Consider the following 21,534-nt stretch of genomic DNA (forward strand, 5'->3'; position numbering starts at 1 on the left):
AGACCCCCGGCACCCAGCGGGACCCCTGGGACCCCTGGGACCCCCTGGCACTCCTGGGACCCCCCGGGACCCCCTGGACCCCACGGCATCCCCTGGGACCCCCCGGCACCCAACGGGACCCCCAAACCGTCCGGTGACCCCCCAGCTTGGGGTGGCTCTGCAGCACTGGGGTGACTCCCCGACACTGGGTGACCCCCCCCAAGCTTGGAGTGACCCCCCCATCCCTCCAGTGACCCCTCCCAAACCTTGGAGTGACCCCCTAAGCTCGGAGTGACCCTCAATCCTTGGAGTGACCTTCCCAACCTTGGAGTGACCCCCATTCTTGGAGTGACCCCCCCAACCTCAGAGTGATCCCCCCATCCTTGGGGTTCCCCCAACATTCTTGGAGTGACCCCCCATTCCTGAAGTGACCCCCCCCATCCTTGGGGCTCCCCTACTCTGGGGTTCCCCCCATCCTTGGGGTGATCCCCATCTTTGAGGTGCCCCCAACCTGGAGTGTCCCCCCTAACTCAGGGCTGCCCCCTCTCTGGGGTGTCCCCTGCTCTCTGGGTGCCCCTCCCTCTGGAGTGCCCCCAACCTTGGGGTGCCCCCGACTGCTCTCCCCAGGCTCTCTACGAGCGCCACGCAGCAGTCCAAGCAGGACCTGAAGGGGCTGGAGGAGACCGTGGTAGGTGGGGGCCGGGAGGTTGGGGGAAGGTTTGGGGGTCTGGAGGGTTTGGGGGATCTGAAGGTCTCCTGGCTCCCTCACCCCTCAACACCCCCCAGGCCCGTGAACTCCAGACCCTCCACAACCTGCGCAAGCTGTTTGTTCAAGACGTCACGACTCGAGTCAAGAAAGTGAGGGGGGCAAAGGGGGGCAAAGGAGGGCAGGGATAGGGCGCTGGGGGAACAGGAAGGTCTCAGAGGTCTCAGCTCAGGTTGGGGGGGACCCTTGTGGGTTGAGGAGGGTCTCTCAGCACAGGTGGGGGCTCAGCCCAAGTGGGGGTCTCAGCCCACACTGGGGGTCTCAGCCCACACCTGGGGAGTCTCAGCCCAGGCTGGGGGTCTCAGTCCAGGCTGGGGGTCTCAGTCCAGGCTGGGGGTCCCACGCTGTGGGGCGATCCCCAAATTTAGGGGTGCCAATTTGGGATGGGCGATCCCCGGTTGGTGGGGGAGGGATCCCCATTTTGGGAGGCCAACCTGGCTCAGGGTGGGGGAGGGGCGATTTCTGGTTTGGGGGTCTGACCAGGGTGGGTAGGGGTGATCCTGGTTTGGGGGGCCAGCCCGGGTGGAGGGGGTGATCCCCAGAGGCTGGGGGCTGTGAAGGGGTGGGGAGGGGTGTGAATGGGGGGAGAGAAGGGGGTGTTCCCAGTGTGGGTGATCCCTCAAGGGGGCTGATTCCTTAAGGGGGGTGATTCCCAGTGTGGGGGTGGTCCCGGTGTCAGGGGTGATCCCTGGTTTGGGGGTGTTCCTGGTATGGGGGTGATCCCTGGTGTCAGGGGGGTTCCTGGCACTGGGGGTGTTCCAGTGTAGGGGGTGTTCCCAGCTTGGGGCTGTTCCCAGCTTAGGGGGCTGTTCCCAGCGTGGGGAGGTTCCCAGCGTGGGGGCTGTTCCTCAGTTTGGGGGCTGTTCCCCAGTTTGGGGGGGCTGTTCCCCAATTTGGGGGGGCTGTTCCCCAGCGTGGGGGCTCCTGCTGACGGGTGTGCCCCCAGAGCGCAGAGCTGGAGCCCGAGGACAGTGGGGGGCTGCACTCCCAGAAGCAGAAGATTTCCTTTCTTGAGAACAACCTGGAGCAGCTTACAAAGGTTCACAAACAGGTGCGTGGGGGGCACGAGGAGGGTGCAGGGGTCCCACCCCATCACCCCACCATCCCACTGGCCCCCAGACCCCCCCAAGCTCTGCAGCCCCCGCTTCCTGGTGCCCCCCAGCATCGCCCCTAGGCCCTGCTCTGCCCTGCTCCCCTGTCCTGGGTGCCCCCAATCCCACCCCAGGGGTGCCCCCAATCCCCCATCACCCCAGGGGTGCCTCCCAGCCCCCCAGCTCATGCCGGCTCTGTTGCCCCCGCTGCCTCCCCCAAGCTGGATCTCTGGGCATCCAAGGTACAGAGACCCCCAGCACTCACACGGGGTGCCCCCTTCCCCTCCCAGGCACGGGGATAGACCTCCCAAAGTCCCCTCTGCCCCCTGAAGCCCCCAGTTCTGCAGGGTGGGGGTCTCACTCTGACCAGCACTTTCCTGCCTGCTGCCCCCCAGCTGTGGGACCCCTCACTGTCTGCCCCCTGCAGCCCCCTCACTGCTCCCCTCCCCACACCCCCCACACGACCCCACTGCTGCACATGGGCCATGGGGGCACTGCTGTGGGTGGACCCCACCCAGGCACTGCTGGGGGCTGGGACCCCCTGGGACCCCCTGAGGCACTGCTGGGGTGGGACCCCACCCAGGCACTGCTGGGGGCTGGGACCCCCCTGGGACCCCCTGAGGCACTGCTGGGGTTGACCCCCACCCAGGCACTGCTGGGGGCTGGACTGGTCCAGGACCCCTTGGACACTGCTGGGGCTGGGGAGGACGTCCCAGGATCCCCCAACCACTGTTCAAGGACTGGGGTGGGACCCCCAGGCTGTGCTGGGGTGGGAGGTGCTGTGGGGACCCCGAGGGTGCCCCCGGTGTCTGGGGGTGTCCAGGGCAGGTCCAGGCCCGAGTGTGGGGGAGGGGGGGCAGGGACAGGTGATGGTGCCGGGGGGGTGAGGGGGGAGGGTCCCAGGGGATGTCCCCTGTCCCGGTGCCATCCTGAGGTGTGACGATGCAGAGCTGCCCTGTGAGCTGTGTGTGGGGGGTACAGGTGATGATGCAGGTGATAGGTGATGATGGCAGCGGGTGGGACCTGGGGGTCCTGGGGATGTCCCCTGTCCCTGGTGACACACTGTTGCATGTCCTGCAGCTGGTCCGTGACAATGCAGAGCTGCACTGTGAGCTGTGGGGGGGGGTACAGGGGATGGTGATGATGATGATGATGTTGATGATGATGATGATGATGGTGATGATGATGATGATGATGATGATAATGATGATGCCGGTGGATGGGGGTCCTGGGGGATGTCCCCTGACCCTGGTGACACCCTTTGCTGTCCTGCAGCTGGTCCGTGACAATGCAGACCTGCTGTGAGCTGTGGGGGTGGGTACAGGGGATGGTGATGATGATGGTGATGATGGTGATGATGATGATGCCGGTGGATGGGGGTCCCGGGGGATGTCCCGGTGCCATGGTGCCGTGTCCCGCAGCTGGTCCGTGACAATGCAGAGCTGCGCTGTGAGCCCCGGGGGTGGGGTACAGGTGATAGTGATGGTGATGATGATGATGATGATGATGCCGGTGGTTGGGGGTCCCGGGGGTGGTCTCAGGGGATGTCCCTGCCCCGCAGCTGGTCCGTGACAATGCAGACCTGCGCTGTGAGCTTCCGAAGCTGGAGAAGCGGCTGCGCGCTACGGCTGGGCGGGTGCAGGCCCTGGAAGGGGCGCTGAGGGCGGCCAAGGAGGGAGCGCGGCTCGACAAGCGGCGCTACCAGCAGGAGGTGGAGCGGATCAGGGAGGCCGTGCGGGCCCGGGGGGCGCGCAGGGGGCCCGGAGCGCACATCGGTACGGGGGGCACGGGGGCACGGGGAGGCAGGGGGCAGTGGGGGTTCAGGGGTGCAGGGTGCAGGTGCAAGGGGTCAGAGGGGCACGGGGATGCAGGTGGGCAGTGGGCTCAGGGGTGCAGGGTGGGCACAGACACAGGTTGGGCACGGGCTCAGGTGGGCACAGGATGAAGGGACACGAGGATGCAGGGTGGGCACAGTGAGGGAAGGTCAGGGGCATAGGGTGGGCACAGGGGGGTGTACAGGAGTTGAGGGGCATAGGGGGCACTGGGTGGGCTCAGGGGATGCAGGGTGAGCACAGGGGGTCAGGGTGGGCACAGGGGGTGCAGGGTGGGCACAGGGGGTGCAGGGTGGGCACAGAGGGTTGGCAGGCACAGGGGGGGCAGGGTGGGCTCAGGGGGGTGCAGGGTGAGCACAGAGGATGCAGGGTGGGCACAGGGGGTGCAGGGTGGGCACAGGGGGTGCAGGTGAGCACAGAGGGATGCAGGGTGGGCACAGGGGGTTGCAGGGTGGGCACAGGGGGATGCAGGGTGGGCACCATCCCGGCACACCCGGGGCGGGAGGGGGCGGGGGTCCGACCCAGCCACTGTGTGTGTGTGTGGTGGGGGTGGGGACGGGGACCCCAGGGGTTTGGGGGTCCAGGCGGCTCCGCTGACTCCCGTGCCCCCCAGCCAAGCCGGTCCGTCCCGGGCAGGCTCCGTCCCCCACCGGGCTGAGCTTCACCAACACTCTGTTCCAGGGGTACCCCGGGGGCCCTGCCCGGCCTCCACGGACTGTGAGTGGGGGGAGGAGGGTCCTGGAGGGGGGCGAGGGGTGCAGGGGTGTGGGGTCCTGGGGAGTGGGGAGGGTGCAGGGGCATGGGGGGTCCTGGGGTGTGTGTGTGGGGGCACATGGGGTGCAGGACTCACGGGGGTCCTGGGGAGGTGGGGGCACAGAGGGTATGGGGGGGCACAGGGGGTTGCAGGGGATATTGGGGGATCCTGGGGGAGGGCAGGGGGGACGCAGGGGGATCCTGGGGATACCAGGGGGACACAGGGGGTGTAGAGGGCACGGGGGGTCCTGGGGGAGAGTGGGGACACAGAGGGTATGGGGTGGTCCTGGTTGGGGGGCACAGGAGGGTGCAGGGGCACAGGAGGGTCCTGGGAGGGGGCACAGGATTCTGAGGAGCTGGCAGTGGGGTGGGGAGTGAGGAGATGGAGGGCCCAGGGGGGTCTCAAGGCCTCTGTCCCCGTGTCCCTCCCCGTGCCCCCAGCTTAGCCAGCGGCCCCCTGCGCTGTGCCAGCAGCCCCCCTGACTCCTTCCAGCAGCTCAACGTGGATAACGGTGAGGGGGGCTCCGGGGGCCGGGGGTGCAGTTTTGGGGTGTGGTCACGGGTGGGGGTCACTGCCCCAAAACCCCCTGGAGCTGCTGCTGTGCCTTGCAGGGAACCTGACGGACATCAACGACAACAGGTGAGGGGGGGCCGGCCCGGGGGGGACTGGGGGTGAGGGGGGGACCCCGCTGACCCCCCCCGTGCCCCCCAGGAGTGACCTGTCCTGCGCCTGCGAGGCCGAGGAGGCCGCCAAGGTGTTCCCCCTGCGCCAGGAGACGGCGGCCAGTTAATGTGGCAGGTACGGGGACAGCCCCCAAGGGACAGGGACAGCCCCAAGGGGTGGGGACACCCACGGGGACAGCCCCCCCAGGGACAGGGACAGCCCCCTAGGGACAGGGACAGCCCCCCAAGGGGTGGGGACACCCACGGGGACAGCCCCCAAGGGACAGGGACAGCCCCCAGGGATGGGGGCAGGGACACCTCCGGGGACAGGGACAGCCCCTCAAGGAATGGGGACACCCCCCGGGGATAGGGATACCCACCAGGGATGGGGACACCGACCAGGAATGGGGATCCCTGGATAGGGACACCCCCAGGGACAGGGACACCCTCCGGGGACAGGGACACCCCCCCAGGTTTGGGGACAGCCGGATGGGGACACCCCCCGGGGATGGGGACCCCCCTCCAAGGGACACCCCGGGTCGCCCCCAGCCCCTCGAATCCCTTCCAACCCCCTGAATCCTGCAGGTCTGGGGTCGCCCCCAATCCCTGGGACCCTCCGGGGAGGGAGGGGGTTTCGGCCCCCAGACCCCCTCCCCAACCCCTTTCCCCGCAGGCCCCCGGCCCCGGCCCCGCCTGCATGTCCCGGTGTCACCGCCCGCGCCTGCCGCGCCACGCCCACCTGCGCCGGGGGCTGCACCCCGGACCCCCTGGGACCCCGGAGCCCCCCAACCCGGGAGGGGCCTGGCCGGGGCGGGGGCGCTGCCGGGGGTCGTCAGAGCTGCCTTAACGCGGACTGGAGAATGTCGCCCCCGACCCCCCGCGACCCCAAATTGGGGAGCCCCTCCTCACCCCGCACCCCTGCCACCCCAAAATGGGGGCCTCCTCACCCTGTACCCCAAATAGGGGCAGCCCCGCCCCGGCCCCACAATTTGGGGGTGCAGCCCCTGATCCCCACCCCGACCCCAAAATGGGGGCAGCCCTCCTCCCACCCACCACCCTGCCCCCACAATTTGGGGGATCAGCCCCTCCGCCCCTCTCGCAGCCCCCAAATGGGGGACACCCCCGCCCCTCCCCACGCTTGGCACCTCGGTTGAGACCCCTCCCCTCGCACGGGGGTCCCTCGGGGCTCAGCTCCCACCCCCGGCCCCCAAATCCTGGGTCCCTCTGCGCCCCCCGCGCTGCATGACCTGCCCGGCGGGCCCGGAGCGAATAATGAGCTGCCCCAAAACTCCGCGGGCCCGGGGCTTTTGGGGGTTCGGGGGGCTTTGGGAGGGTTGAAGGGGTTTGAGGTCCAGGGGGATTTGAGGGGTGCGGGGGACATGGAGGAGGGGAGGGGGAAAGGGGAGGAAAGGGGTTGGGAGGGGACGGAAATGGGGATTTGGGGTCGGGGAGGGGATTTGGGGGCGGGGGTGGGATTTAGAATCGGGGGAGGAGGATTTGGGGGTCGGTGGGGGCATTTGGGGGCCGGGAGGGATTTAGGGTCGGGAGGTGTCAGAGGAGGATCTGGGGGTCCGGGAGGGTATTTGGGGATCAAGGGGATTTGGGGTCGGGGAGTGTCAGGGTGGATTTGGGGGTCCGGGGACGAGGGGGACACGGAGGGGAGGGGGGACAGAAATGGGACTTTAGGGGGGAGAAAGGACACGGCGGGGGTGGGAAGGGAGGGGGGACCAACCCCTGCACAGGGACACTTGTGGGGTCACACCCTGTGTCATTATGGGGTCACACATGTCCCCTGTGGGGTCACACATGTCCCCTGTGGGGTCACCCCCATCCCCTATAGGGTCCCACCTGTACCCTGTGGGTCACTCCCTTCCATGGGGTCAGAGAACCCTCCAGGTTGGAAGGAACCTCCGAGCTCATCCAGCCCGACCCTCCCCTCCCCGCAGCACCCCAGAACCCCCTGACCCCAAATCACCCCAAACCCCCCGGATCCCCTCAAACCACCCCCTGACCCCAAATCACCCCAAACCACCCCCTGACCCCAAACCACCCCCTGACCCCAAATCCACCCCAAACCCCCAGATCCCCCAACCACCCCCTGACCCCAAATCACCCCAAACCCCCGGATCCCCCAACCACCCCCTGACCCCAAACCGCCCCAAACCCCTGGATCCCCCAAACCACCCCCTGACCCCAAACCACCCCAAAACCACCCCAAACCACCCCCTGACCCCAAACCACCCCTGACCCCCCAGATCCCCCAAATCACCCCAAACCCCCGGATCCCCCAAACCACCCCTGACCCCAAACCGCCCCAAACCCCCGGATCCCCAAATCACCCCTGATCCCCCAGATCCCCAAACCAACCCAAACCGCCCCAAAACCACCCCAAAACCACCCCCTGATCCCAAATTACACGGGTTACAAATACCCTCGAATTCCGCAGATTCCAAACACCCTGAAATCAAGCGGGTCACAAAGATCCCGACGCGTTAATGCCTTAATTGTTTGTGATGCCCGCTGTAAATTACGCTTATTACAAATGCTTGGGTCGATCGATACGCTGCTCAGTGCACAAAATCAATCAATCAATAAATAAATAAATAAATAAAAGTAAATAAAATAAATAAATCAATAAAACTATAAATAATAAAAATGAATAAAAAATATAAAATAATAAATAAAACTAAAACAAAAACTAAAAATAAATAAAAATGAATAAAATAATAAATAAAAGAAAAATAAATAAAAATAAATAAATATAAATAAATTAATTAAATAAATAATAAAAATAAAATAAAACTACAATTAAAAATAAATAAATATAAATAAATTAATAAATAATAAAAATAAAATAAAATTATAAATAAATAATAAAAATAAATAAACTAAATAAACTATAAATAAATAATAAAACTAATTTTTAAATAAAAATAAATAAATAAAATAATAAGTAAACCCTATAAATAATAAATAATAAAATAAATAAATATGAATAAATAAAATAATAAATAAAACTAAAAATAAATAATAAAAATAAATAAAATAATAAATAAAACTAAAATAAATAAATAATAAAAATAAAATAAAAATTAAAATAAATAAAAATTATAAATAAATAATAAATAATAAATAGATAAATAAATATAAATAAATAAAATAATAGATAAAATTAAAATAAATACTAAAAATAAATAAAAATAAATAAAATAATAAATACAACTAAAATAAATAAATAATTAGAATAAAATAAAATAATAAATAAAACAAAAATAAAAATAAATACAAATAAATAAAATAATAAATAAACCTAAAAATAAATAACTAAATAATAAAAATAAATAATAAATAAATAAATAAATAAATATATATAAATAAATAAAATGGACCAGATGTGGGTGCGTGTAACGTGGGAAATACGAGCGATACGTGAAGAGGTTTAATGTGAAATACAGTTAATAAAAGATATAAATTAAATTGGGGCTGCATGTACATGTTTCATACGTGAGATCTGTAATACCTTACATGTAAAATATTAAGTATATACACATTAATGCAAGAAATAGGCACAGGACACATTAAATGATTATATTAAACGTGCTAAGTATTTTAAAAGGATGTGTTTTGGTGTATGAAATACATGCAATGTGTTTTTAATGTGTGTTAAATATTTCTATGTATATAATGTGTATAAATAATATATTTATATGTATATAAAATATATTTATATGTATATATAAATATACATGTATGTATATTTATATAATATATGTATGTATATGTAAATATACATAATATGTATAAATATACACATAATATGTATAAAATATTTGATCTTACACACATTTAATACACCATTTAATACACCAATAAAATATCTAAATATAAAATAACATATTAAATGTAGGTATTCTTAATGTATGAAATATTAATAATATATATAACATATATTACGTATATATTTAATAATATATATTATATATAATCTACAAAACAATGTATTTATAATATGTAACACATAAAATATATTAATATATTCACAAAACAATATTTTAATATAATATTAATATATTCACATATTCCATATATTAAACACGTTTAACAAATACAACAATTAAATTTATATGCAATATATGAAATACATTCCCTATATATGGTAGATCTAACTTATATGCAATATATCTAATATATATAATATACAAAACACACAACCTATTAAATTCCTATATATAATACATAAAACACAGTGCATATAAAAGATGTATCTAATATATAACTCATATATCAAATGTATTTAACACACACAAAGTGCATTCATAATCTTTATTTACAAAGCGCCGACCGCGGCCGAACATCCCGAATAATTAATAATAATTAATCAATCCGGGGGGGGGCGGCCCGCGCTGGGCGGCCACGCCCACTTTTGGGCGGCCACTTCCGCCTTCCGGCGCCTTTTCCGGGTCTGGGCGGAAGCGCTGTCCGTTCCGGGCGGAAGTGGGGCGGAAGTGCAGTGCGTTCCGGGCGGAAGTGGGGCGGAAGTGCAGTGCGTTCCGGGCGGAAGCGGAAGCGCTGCGGTGTCGGTGCCAATGGCGGCGGCGGCGGCGGCGGCTCCGGGGCCCGGTCCTGGGCCCGGTCCGGGTGCGGGGCCCGGTCCGGGCGGTCCCGCAGGCCCCACCGGTGCCGCTTCGGTTGCCGCTCCCGCTGCCGGTGCCGCTGCCGGCGCGGCCCGCACGAAGAAGAAGCAGAAGCAGAAGCGGTTCGTGCCGCAGCGGGTGAAGCCGCCCCGCGCCGCGGAGCCGCTGCTGGCAGTGCTGGCCTGGGGAGTCACGCACCAGGTGGGACCCGCACCGCGGGGGGAGGGCGGGACCCCCACGGGGAACCCACAAAAACCCTGGGACCTCCCCAACATCGGCACCGCGGGGGGGGGGAACACACTGGGGACCCCCCCCAGGGACTCCCCCACTGACATCCTCGGGTGCCCCCCAGCCCCCCCTCCAGTGTCCCCAGCCCCGCCTCCCGTGTCCCCAGGACCCCTCCCATGTCCCCAGGCCCCCTCCCCGTGTCCCCAGGACCCCCTCCCCTGTCCCCAGGACCCCTCCCGTGTCCCCAGGACCCCCAGTGTGCCCCCCAGGACCCCCTTGTTTGTCCCCAGGACTCCCCCGATCCCTCAGGACCCCCACCCCTCCACACTTTGTGCCCCCAGACCCCGCTCAGTGTCCCCGAGACCCCCTTTGTGTCCCCGAGACCCCCTGCCCAGGACTGTCCCGTGTGTCCCCGCAGGCCCCCGAGCCCCCAGAGCCCCCTCCGTGTCCCCCCAGGCCCCCCTCCCTTGAGCTCCACCCGCCGGGATCCCCATCCCACCCCCGAATTTGGGGACCCCGGGTTGGGAGTGTCACCACCCTGGCAGGGTTGGGGTGGCCGCGGAGGATGGGGGTGGTCCTGGGAGGGTTGGGGAGTGGTCCTGGGGGTTGGAGGTGGTCCTGGGGGGTTGGAGGTGGTCCTGGGGGGTTGGGGCGATCCAGGGGGTTGAGGGCAGTCCCAGGGGTTTGGGGCGGTCCCAGGGGTGGGGCGGTCTCAGGATGTGGGGATGGTCCCGAGGAGTTTGGGGTGGTCCTGGGGCTTGGGGCAGTCCCAGGGATGTGGGGCAGTCCCAGGCTGTGTGGGTGGTCCCGGGGGTTGGGGTGGTCCCGGGGATTTGGGGCAGTCCCAGGCTGTGTGGGTGGTCCCGGGGCTTGGGGCAGTCCTAGGGGATTTGGGGCAGTCCCAGGCTGTGTGGGTGTCCTGGGGGGTTGGGGTGGTCCTGGGGTGTTGGGGCAGTCCCAGGCTGTGTGGGCAGTCCCAGGCTGTGGGTGTCCTGGGGGTTGGGGTGGTCCCGGGGGCTTGGGGCAGTCCCAGGCTGTGTGGGCAGTCCCAGGCTGTGTGGGTGTCCTGGGGGGGTTGGGGTGGTCCTGGGGGTGTTGGGGCAGTCCCAGGCTGTGTGGGCAGTCCTGGTGGGGGGTCCCAACGCTCCCCCCGTGCCCCCCAGATCAACGAGCTGGCGCAGGTGCCCCTGCCCGTGATGCTCCTGCCCGACGACTTCAAGGCCAGCTCCAAGATCAAGGTCAACAACCACCTGTTCAACAGGTGAGGGGGGGCACGGGGGGGGTCCTGCCGCGGGGGAGAGACCCCCCAAAGCTGACACAACCCCCCCCCCGCCCAGGGAGAGCCTGCCCAGCCACTTCAAGTTCAAGGAGTACTGCCCGCAGGTGTTCCGCAACCTGCGCGAGCGCTTCGGCATCGACGACACCGACTACCAGGTGGGCACGGAGGGGGGCACAGGGGGCACCTCTGGCACCTGGGGGGGCACCTCTGGCACCTGTGGGGGCACCCCTGGCACCTGGGGGGGCACCTCTGGCACCTATAGGGGCACCCAGACCCTGTAGGGGCACACAGAGCCTGCATGGGCACCCCAGACCCCTATAGGGGCACCCAGACCCCTACAGGGGCACCCAGAGCCTGCAGGGGCACCCAGACCCTGGGGGGCACCCCAGACCCCCGTGGGGGCACCCAGACCCCTGTAGGGGCACACAGAGCCTGCAGGGGCACCCAGACCCCCATGGGGGCACACAGAGCCTGCAGGGGCATCCAGACCCCTATAGGGACACCCTGGCACTCATAGGGGCACCCAGACCCTGGGGGGGTACCCAGACCCCTATAGGGGCACCCAGACCCTGGGGGGAACCCAGACCCCTATAGGGGCACACAGAGCCTGCAGGGGCACCCAGACCCCTATAGGGGCACCCAGAGCCTGCAGGGGCACCCAGACCCCTGGGGGGGCACCCAGAGCCCTGTAGGGACACACAGAGCCTGCAGGGGCATCCAGAGCCCTATAGGGGCACCCAGACCCCTATAGGGGCACTCAGACCCTTGGGGGGCACCTCTGTCACCTGTGGGGGCACCTAGACCCTGTGGGGTCACCCCAGACCCTGTGGAGGCACCCAGAGCCTGTGGGGTCTCACCTGTCCCCTGTGAGGTCACACCCCTGTCCCCTATAGGGTCATACACCTGTCCCCTGTACGATTACACCCCTGTCCCCCCAGGTGTCCCTGACCTGTTATAGGGTCAGTATGGGATCTCTATAGGATCCCCTGTTCCCCCAGGTGTTATAGGGTCAGTATGACATCACTATAGGATCCCCTGTCCCCATGTGTCCCTGACCTGTTATAGGGTCAGTATGGGATCACTATAGGATCCCTGTGTACCCCAGGTGTCCCTGACCTGTTATAGGGTCAGTATGACATCACTATAGGATCCCCTGTCCCCCCAGGTGTCCCTGACCTGTTATAGGGTCAGTATGGGATCACTATAGGATCCCCTGTCCCCCCAGGTGTTATAGGGTCAGTATGACATCACTATAGGATCCCCTGTCCCCCCAGGTGTCCCTGACCTGTTATAGGGTCAGTATGGGATCACTATGGGATCCCCTGTCCCCCCATGTGTCCCTGACCTGTTATAGGGTCAGTATGGGATCACTATAGGATTCCCTGTCCCCCCAGGTGTCCCTGACCTGTTATAGGGTCAGTATGGGATCTCTATAGGATCCCCTGTCCCCCCAGGTGTCCCTGGCCCGTCACCCCCCCACTGGTCCCACTGTGGGGTATCTATAGGATCTCTATAGGGTCTGTGTGTCCCCCCAGGTGTCCCTGGCCCGTCACCCCCCCCGCTGGTCCCAAACCTCCCCCCGGTTGTTGCTCTCGGCCGACCGGACGCTGGTGCTGAAGGAGCTCAGCAGTGAGGGCGTGGCCGACCTGCACGGGCTGCTGGCACACTATCACCAGGTGAGGGGACATGGGGACACACAGGGGACATGGGGACACACAGGGGACATGGGGACACACAGGGCTGCTGGCACACTATCACCAGGTGAGGGACACACAGGGGACATGGGGACACACAGGGGACACACAGGGGGGACACACAGGGCTGCTGGCACACTGTCACCAGGTGAGGGGACAATGGGGACACACAGGGGACATGGGGACACACAGGGCTGCTGGCACACTATCACCAGGTGAGGGGACAATGGGGGCACACAGGGCTGCTGGCACACTATCACCAGGTGAGGGGACACACAGGGCTGCTGGCACACTATCACCAGGTGAGGGGACACACAGGGGACATGGGGACACACAGGGGACACACAGGGGCACGGGGGTGTTTGAGGGGTACAGGGGGTTTGGGGGTCACAGGGGTGTCCCTGATGCCCCCTGCCCCCCAGTACGTGGTGCCACGGGCAGACACTGCTGGTGGGGTGGGTTTGGGAGGGTCACAGGGTGTTTAGGGGGCACGGGGTATTTAGGGGCACAGGATCCCTGATGACCATCAGCTCCCAGTACATGGGCAGACGCTGATGATGGGGCTGGGTTTGAGGGGCACAGGGTGTTTGGGGGGCACAGGGGGTGTTTGGGGGCACAGGGGTGTTTGGGGGTCACAGGGGGTCCCTGATGCCCCTGCCCCCAGTACGTGGTGCAGGTGCACGGCAGACGCTGCTGCCGCAGTTCCTGGGCATGTACCGCGTCAGCGTGGACAGCGAGGAGGAGGGCACAGGGGGGTTTGGGGGCACAGGGGGTCACAGAGGGGTCCCTGATGCCCCTGCCCCCCCAGTACGTGGTGCAGGTGCACGGGCAGACGCTGCTGCCGCAGTTCCTGGGCATGTACCGCGTCAGCGTGGACAGCGAGGAGCGGTACCTGCTGGTCATGAGGAACCTGTTCAGCCACCGCCTGCCCCTGCACAGGAAGTACGACCTCAAGGTGGGACCCCCCAGAGCCCCTGGGGCACAGCACCCCCCAAAACCCCCCCACAGCCCCCCCTGACCCCGGCCCTGTCGCTGTCCCCAGGGCTCCCTCGTGGACAGAGAGGCCAGCGACAAGGAGAAGGTACTGGGGGCGTGGGGTGGGACCCCCACTTTGGGGGGAGGGCGTGCAGGGCTTGTTACCCACCCCCCCCCACCTTAAAATTTGGAGGGAGGGTCTCCCCTCAAAATTTGGAGAGGGGGAGGTGTCCAGGTTTTGTTGCTCTCGAAATTTGGGGGGTTGGGGTCTCCAGGTCTTGTTATCCCCACCCTTCTTCCCCCCCCAAGTTTGTTACTCCCCTCAAAATTGGGGGAGGGGGCTCCAGGCCTGCTGACTCCTCTCCAGATTTGTTGCTGCCCTTAAAATTGGGGGTTGGGGGGGTGTCTCCAGGTCTTGTAACTCCCCTCAAAGTGGGGGATTGAGGGGAGGTCTCCAGAACTTGTTATTCCCCTCAAAATGCCTTTTTGGTCCCTCCTCAAATTTGGGGGATGGGGGGGGTCCCCAGGTCTTGTCACTCCCCTTAAATTTGGGGAGGGGGAGGTGTGTGTGTTTCTCCAGACCTTTTTACTCACCTCTAAATTTTGGGGGGAGGGTCTCCAGGCCTTATTACTTTATGGGGGGGTCTCCGGGTCTTGTTGCTTTTGGAGGGGGGTCTCCTGGTTACTCCCCTTAAATGTGTGTGTGTGTGGGGGGAGGGGTCTCCTGACTCCCCCTTCCCCATAACCCCTCTATGCCCTCCCCTCCCCAATGAGGGTCCTCCTGCCCCCACTCCCTCCCAGCCCCTCTTTGGGGTGTCCCCATCCTGGGGGGTGTCCCCCACCCCAAGGGGTGTCCCCCACCCCAGGGACTCTCCCCCAGCCCAGGGGGTGTCCCCATCCCAAGGGTGTCCCCAGCCCTCTTTGGGTGTCCCCCATCCCCAAGGGGTGTCCCCCAGCCCCTCTTTGGGGTGTCCCCATCCTGGGGGGTGTCCCCCAGCCCCTCTTTGGGGTGTCCCCCAGCCCAGGGGGTGTCCCCCACCCCAAGGGGTGTCCCCCAGCCCCTCTTTGGGGTGTCCCCATCCTGGGGGGTGTCCCTAGCCCCTCTTTGGGGTGTCCCCATCCTGGGGGGTGTCCCCCAGCCCTCTTTGGGGTGTCCCCAGCCCAGGGGGTGTCCCCCAGCCCAGGGACTCTCCCCCAGCCCGGGGGGCTCCGTGCCCCCGCTGTGCCCCGCAGGGGAAGGAGCTGCCCACGCTGAAGGACGTGGATTTCCTCAACAACAACGAGAAGGTGTTTGTGGGGCCGGAGCAGCAGCGACACTTCATGGACAAGCTGCGCAGGGACGTGGAGGTGGGGACGGGGGGCTGAGCCCACGGGGGGGAAATGGGGGGCTGAAATCCCTGTGGGGGGACAGGAGGGGGCTGCACCCCCGGAGGAGGAAATGGGGAGGCCCTGCCTGTGCCCTGGGAGGTGTTTTGGGGCCATGCCCACACCAAGGGGGTGTTTTGGGACCATGCCCACGCCCAGGGGGTGTTTTGGGGCTGTGCCCACACCGTGGGATCTGGGGGACCGTGCCCGCTCCTGGGGGGTTGTTTTGGGGCCGTACCCATTCCTGGGGGTTGTTTTGGGGCCATACCCATGCCCTGGGGGTGTTTTGGGGCCCTGCCCATGCCCTGGGGGTCTGGGGGGCCCTGCTTACACCGGGGGGTGTTTTGGGGCCCTGGCCATGCCCGGGGGGTCTGGGGTCCCTGGCCATGCCCAGGAGGTGTTTTGGGGCCCTGGCCATGTCCTGGGGGATCTGGGGGGCCCTGCCCACATCCTGGGGTTGTTTTGGGGCCATACCCACCCCTGGGGTTGTTTTGGGGCTGTACCCACCCCTGGGTGTGTTTTGGGGCTGTGCCCACGTCCTGGATGTGTTTTGGGGCCATACCCATGCCCTGGGGGTGTTTTGGGGCCCTGCCCCCACCCAGGGATGTTTTGGGGCTGTGCCCACACCGGGGGGGGTTCTGGGGTCTGTACCCACGTCCTGGGTGTGTTTTGGGGCTGTACCCACCCCTGGGTGTGTTTTGGGGCTGTACCCACGTCCTGGGGGTGTTTTGGGGCCCTGCCCACACCCGGGGGGTGTTTTGGGGCTGTGCCCACCCCTGGGTGTGTTTTGGGGCCCTGCCCACCCCGGGGGGTGTTTTGGAGCTGTACCCACTCCCGGGGGTTGTTTTGGGGCTGTACCCACCCCGGGGGGTGTTTTAGGGCTGTACCCCCCCCGGGGGGTGTTTTGGGGCTGTGCCCACCCTGGGGGTTGTTTTGGGGCCCTGCCCACACCCGGGGGGTGTTTTGGGGCTGTGCCCACGTCCTGGGGGTGTTTTGGGGCTGTACCCACCCCGGGGGGTGTTTTGGGGCTGTACCCACCCTGGGGGGTTTCTGGGGCTGTACCCATGTCCTGGGGTTGTTTTGGGGCTGTACCCACTCCCGGGGGGTGTTTTGGGGCCCTGCCCCCCCCGGGGGGTGTTTTGGGGCCCTGCCCCCCCCCGGGGGGTGTTTTGGGGTGCCCTAACGCGGCGCTGGCCGCAGTTCCTGGTGCAGCAGAAGCTGATGGGGTACAGCCTCCTGCTGGGCATCCACGACCTGGAGCGGGGCGAGCAGGACGAGGAGGAGGAGCCGGAGGAGGAGGAGCCCCCCGGGGACGAGGGGGGGTGGGGGCCCTACGGCACCTCCCCCGAGGGGCTGGGGGGGCTCCTCAACTCCTACAGACCCCCCGGGCCCGGGGAGTTGGACCCCGCCGTGGACGTGTACGGGGTCAGGGGCCGAGGTGAGTGAGGGGGGCAGATTGGGTGGGGGTGACATGGGGTGGCACAGATGGGGCTGGGGTGAATGGGGTTGGGGGCACAGATGGGGCTGGGGGTCCCACTGTCCCTATGGGGTTACACCTGGTACGTGCAGGGGCACACCTGGCACTTATGGGGTCACAGCTGGCACCTGTGGGGTCACCCCCCTGTCCCCTTTAGGGTCACACCCGTGTCCCCTAATGGGGTCACACACCCAGGGCTGGGGGGCCACAACTGTCCCTGGGGTAAAGTCCCCAGGGTGACTTCACCTGTCACCTTACAGGGTCACACACCTGTCCCTGTCCCCTGTAGGGTCACACCCCCCATAGGGTCACACCACTGTAGGGTCACACACCTGAAGCCTTTGGGGTGGGGTGTAGGGGGTACTGAGGGGTCTCAGGGGGTTGTTTGGGGTGCAAGGGGGTTGTTTGGGGTGCAGGGGCATTGTTTGGGGTACAGGGGGGATCTGAGGGGTCCCTGCCCCCCAGGAGCCCCCCACAGGGAGCTGTACTTCATGGGGGGATGTTTGGGGTGCAGGGGTTGTTTGGGGTCTGAGGGGTCCCTGCCCCCCAGGAGCCCCCCGCAGGGAGCTGTACTTCATGGGGCTGGTGGACGTGCTCACTCAGTACGACGCGCGCAGGAAGGCGGCGCACGCGGCCAAGACCGTCAAACACGGGGTGAGGGGGCTGGGGGGGCACTTTGGGGTCTGGGGGCACTTTGGGAACAGGGGAGACACTTTGGGGTCTGGGGGCACTTTGGGGTAGGGGAATTTGGGGTTGGGAGGGCATTTTGGGGCGGGGGCACTTTGGGGTAGGGGGCGTTTTGGAGTGAGGGGAATTTGGGGTTGGGAGGGCACTGAGGTCTAGGGGGAATTTGGGGTCTGAGGGGAATTTGGGTTCTGGGTGGGATTTGGGGTCTGGGGGGAGGTTTGGGGTCTGGGGGAATTTGGGGTCTGGGTGGAAAATTTGGGGTCTGCAGGGGCACTTTGGGGTAGGGGAACACTTTGGGGTCAAGGGGTAATTTGGGGTCTGGGGACCACTTTGGGAGTGGGGAATTTGGGGTCGGGGGAAATTTTGGGTCAGGAGGACAATTTGGGGTCTGGGGGCACTTTGGGGTCTGAATTTGGGAGGGTAGGGGTACATGCGTGGGTTTGGGGGATTTCAGTTCCTGGGGGGCTGAGGGGGTTTGGGGGCTGTAGGGGGTGTTTTGGGGGTGTATCAATTTTTGGGGGCTGTGGGGGTGTTTGGAGGACTGTGGGGGTGCTTGAGGGTGGTATCAGTTCTGGGGGGTCTCTGGGGGTTCCAGGGTGGGAGAGTCAGTCCTGGGGGTCCTGGGGGTCGGGTCAGTCCCAGGGGTCTCTGAGCCGGTGCCCCCAGGCAGGAGCCGAGATCTCCACGGTGCACCCCGAGCAGTACGCTAAGCGCTTCCTCGACTTCATCTCCAACATCTTCGCCTGAGGGGGGCCCTGGATGCCCCCGGGCACCCCTCGACCAAACCTCCCCCAGGGTGCACTGACCCCCAGGCCGTGCCCAGCCCCTCCCCCACGGCAGCCCCTCCCCCAAGGGGGCTTTGCTGCTCAAGTGCCTTAACTCAGCCTGGGGGTCGGGGGCTCTGGCACAGCCCCCAGCACTGGGGGTCTGGGTGCCCCCTCATCCTCAGGGGGCTCTGGGACCCTTTAACCCCCCCACCCCACAGTGCTGGGGGGGTCAAACACTACTTGCTCCAGGTTGAGGGGGGTGGGGGCCCCCGCGTGACCCTCTGGGGGTGCAGCCCCCCTGTTTTGGGGGAGGGGGGCACAGACCCCTCCCTCTTCTGAATGAGGCTTGGGGGGGGCTCTCCTTGCACCCCCTCCTCGTGGACCTGGGGGGGCACCTGAACCCCCCTTTATTGCAGCCGCGGGGGTGGGGGAGGACCCTGACCCGGTGTGACCTCCCCATCCCCCATTACCAGTGGGACCCCCTCAAGGGGAAGGGGCTCCCTCCCTTCCCCCCCCCCGTACCCCGAGAAATAAATTATTGAACCCAACGCGGCTCTGACCCAATTCCGGGACCCCCAAACACCCCCCGTCAGCCCCCACCCCCTTCATTCCCGGGACCCCCACAAACACCCCCGGACCCCCAAACACCCCCGTCAGCCCCCACCCCCTTCATTCCAGGACCCCCAAACACCCCTGACCCCCAAACACCCCCTTGTCACCCCCACCCCCTTCATTCCCGGAACCCTCACAAACACACCCCACCCCGGACCCCCAAACCCCCCTTGTCACCCCCACCCCCTTTCATTCCTGGAACCCCCACAAACACCCCCACCCCCGGAACCCCAATCCCCCCATCACCCCCCAACCCCTTCATTCCCGGAGCCCCCGGATCCCCAAACCCACCCGGACCCTCATCCATCACCCCCAAACCCTTCATTCCCGGACCCTCCCCAAACACCCCGGCCCCCCATCACCTCCACCCCCTTTATTCGGACCCCCAAACACCCCGAGGCCCCCCGCTCGCTCCCCCTTGATTCCGAGACACTCCCCCGAAAATGCCCCGTCCCGGGGTCTGCTGGCCCCGCCCCACCGCTCTGGCTCCGCCCCACCCTCTGGCCCCGCCCCTCCCTGCAGCACCGCGGTCTCTCCTTCTCCCTGGCCCCCGCCCCCGCCGTTTTGGCTCCGCCTCCACCGTAGCCCCGCCCCTCTCCGCGCCGTTGCCATGGTGACGCTGCCGGCCCCGCCCCGCGCGGTCACGTGACGCAGGAGCGCCCGCGATGCTGCGCCCGCCCGGGCCCGGTGGGTGGGGGGAGGGAAAGGGGGTTGGGGGGTTTGGGGGCAGCAGGACTCCCCGGCACCGCCCCCACCCCCGCAGCGCCCCTGCCCCCCTGCCTCGGGCCTGACCCCCAGGCCCCTCCCAGGCCTGTCCATCACCCCGGGCCTCATCGGGACCCCCGACCCCCTCCCGGGCCTGTCCATCACCTTCGGGCCCTGTCAGGACCCCCAGACCCCCCAGGGCCTTACCCGGACCTCTCGACCCCTCCCCGGGCCTGTCCATCACCCCGGGCCCTGTCGGGACCCCCGACCCCCCTGGCCCATCCCCAGGCCTGTCCATCACCCCCGGACCTGTCAGGACCCCTCCGAAACCCCCGGGCTTGTCCGTTCGTCCCAGGCCCTGTCAGGACCCCCGACCCCCTGGGCCCATCCCTGGGCCTGTCCATCACCCCGGGGCCTGTCAGGACCCCAGACCCCCAGGGCCGTACCCGGACCTCTCGACCCCTCCCGGGCCTGTCCGTCACCCCGGGCCTCGTCAGGACCCCCTGACACCCTCAAGGAGCCTTACCGGGACGCCTGGGCCCTGTCGGGACCCCCAGAACCCCCCGGGCCCCCTCCCCAGGCCTGTCCATCACCCCGGGCCTTACGGGGACGCCCCAGGCGCTGTGGGGACCCCCGAACCCCCGGGCCTGTGCAGCCCCTCGATCCCCCGGGACCCCCGAACCCCCTGGGCCTGGGCAGCCCCTCCCGGGCATCATCTGTCCCCCCAGATCCCCCTCCCCGGCCTGGGCAGCCCCCGACCCCACCGGGACCCCCAAGCCACCCCCGGGCCTGGGCAGCCCCCAGATCCTCCCAGGACCCCCAGACTCCCCCGGGCCTCATCCGGACCCCCGGGCCTTCCCGTCCCCATCGCCCCCGGGTCTGTGTGTCCCCCGGAGCCCCCGGGAATCTCGGGGGACACCCAATGTGGGGAGCATGTTCAGCCCCCGAACCGCAGGGACCCCCTGAACCCCTCCCCCACCAGTGTCGGGGTGCTGAAGAGGTTTGGGGGTTGGAGGTTTAGGGGTTGGTGACCCCCAAATCTGTTGGGGGGGAGGGCTGGTGCTGTGGGTGTCGTGGGGTCCTCTGGAGACATGGGGGGAGCGCTGTTGTTATTGTAGGGTCTGCTGATGGGGAGGGGATGCTGAGGGGTGTGACCCCCATGACCCCCCGTGACTCCCCCGTGTCCCCCAGCCCCGGGCTCGTGGCTCTGCTGATCCCCTCCCCCGGCACCTTCGGCTCGTCCCCATGAGCTCACCAGGTGGGTGTGGGACCCCGGCCATGGGACCCCCTCGACCATGGGACCCCCTCAGACCATCCCGGTCATGGGACCCCTCGGACCATGGGACCCCCTCGACCATCCCCGGCCATGGGACCCCCAGACCATCCCCAGCCATGGGACCCCCTCAGACCATCCCCCGGCCATAGGACCCCCCTCAGACCATGGGACCCCCCTCGACCATCCCGGCCATGGGACCCCCTCAGACCATCCCCGGCCATAGGACCCCCCTCAGGCCATCCCCTGGCCATGGGACCCCCCCTCGGACCATGGGACCCCCACTCAGATCCATCCCGGCCATGGGACCCCCTTCAGACCCCCCTGGCCGCATGGGACCCCCCTCGGACCATCCCTGGCCATGGGACCCTTCGACCCCGGCCATGGGACCCCCATCAGACCATGGGACCCCTCCTCAGACCCCCCCAGCTGTAGGGAACCCTCAGACCCCCTATGATATGTGGGGACCCCTTTAGACCACCCCTGGCCATGAGGACCCCCTCACATCCCCCCCAGCTCTGGGGACCCCTTTAGACCCCTGTCATCTCTGGGACCCCCTCAGACCCCTCCCATCTGTGGGGACCCCCTCAGTCCCCCTGGTCACGGGGCCCCCCTCAGACCCCCCAAGCTCTGGGACCCCTCAGATTCCCCCAACCATAGGACCCCCCTCAACCCCCCCTTCTGCTGTCCCTGTCCAACTCTGGGGACCCCCAGGTGTTGGGGACCCCCTCAGACCCCCATCTGTGGGTTTTGG

At 63.1% G+C, this 21,534-nt stretch overlaps 2 protein-coding genes across 2 annotated transcripts in view; both read left to right on the forward strand.

Moving 5' to 3' along the window:
- KIF5A (kinesin family member 5A) overlaps positions 1–5,247 on the forward strand; it is a 23,406-nt gene extending 18,159 nt beyond the window's left edge. The window contains 8 exon segments of the mRNA XM_050334786.1: positions 607–667; positions 766–837; positions 1,692–1,796; positions 3,398–3,611; positions 4,282–4,423; positions 4,863–4,933; positions 5,034–5,061; positions 5,134–5,247. Coding sequence (XP_050190743.1) covers positions 607–667; positions 766–837; positions 1,692–1,796; positions 3,398–3,611; positions 4,282–4,423; positions 4,863–4,933; positions 5,034–5,061; positions 5,134–5,212 — 772 coding nt within the window. The 3' untranslated portion in view covers positions 5,213–5,247.
- On the forward strand, positions 5,212–18,193 carry PIP4K2C (phosphatidylinositol-5-phosphate 4-kinase type 2 gamma). Its single transcript, XM_050334787.1, has 12 exons — positions 5,212–5,220; positions 5,758–5,915; positions 9,580–9,919; positions 11,110–11,207; positions 11,284–11,380; positions 12,761–12,901; positions 13,728–13,874; positions 13,962–14,000; positions 15,128–15,241; positions 16,460–16,697; positions 17,287–17,390; positions 18,090–18,193. The coding sequence occupies exons 1-12, from the start codon at positions 5,212–5,214 to the stop codon at positions 18,168–18,170; spliced, it is 1,566 nt and encodes a 521-aa protein (XP_050190744.1). The 3' UTR covers positions 18,171–18,193.
- The last annotated feature ends 3,341 nt before the right edge of the window (positions 18,194–21,534 follow it).

The sequence above is a fragment of the Myiozetetes cayanensis genome, unplaced genomic scaffold, assembly GCF_022539395.1.
Source record: "Myiozetetes cayanensis isolate MyiCay16 unplaced genomic scaffold, myiCay2020 scf59, whole genome shotgun sequence".
Lineage (NCBI taxonomy): Eukaryota > Metazoa > Chordata > Aves > Passeriformes > Tyrannidae > Myiozetetes > Myiozetetes cayanensis.

What these genes read in the sequence shown, in the direction of transcription:
- PIP4K2C (XM_050334787.1), top strand. An exon ending in AACAACCACCTGTTCAACAG is followed by an intron (nt 11,208 to 11,283) that starts GTGAGGGGGGGC and finishes CCCCCCGCCCAG; the next exon opens with GGAGAGCCTGCCCAGCCACT. An exon ending in TGCTGGCACACTATCACCAG is followed by an intron (nt 12,902 to 13,727) that starts GTGAGGGGACAT and finishes CTGCCCCCCCAG; the next exon opens with TACGTGGTGCAGGTGCACGG.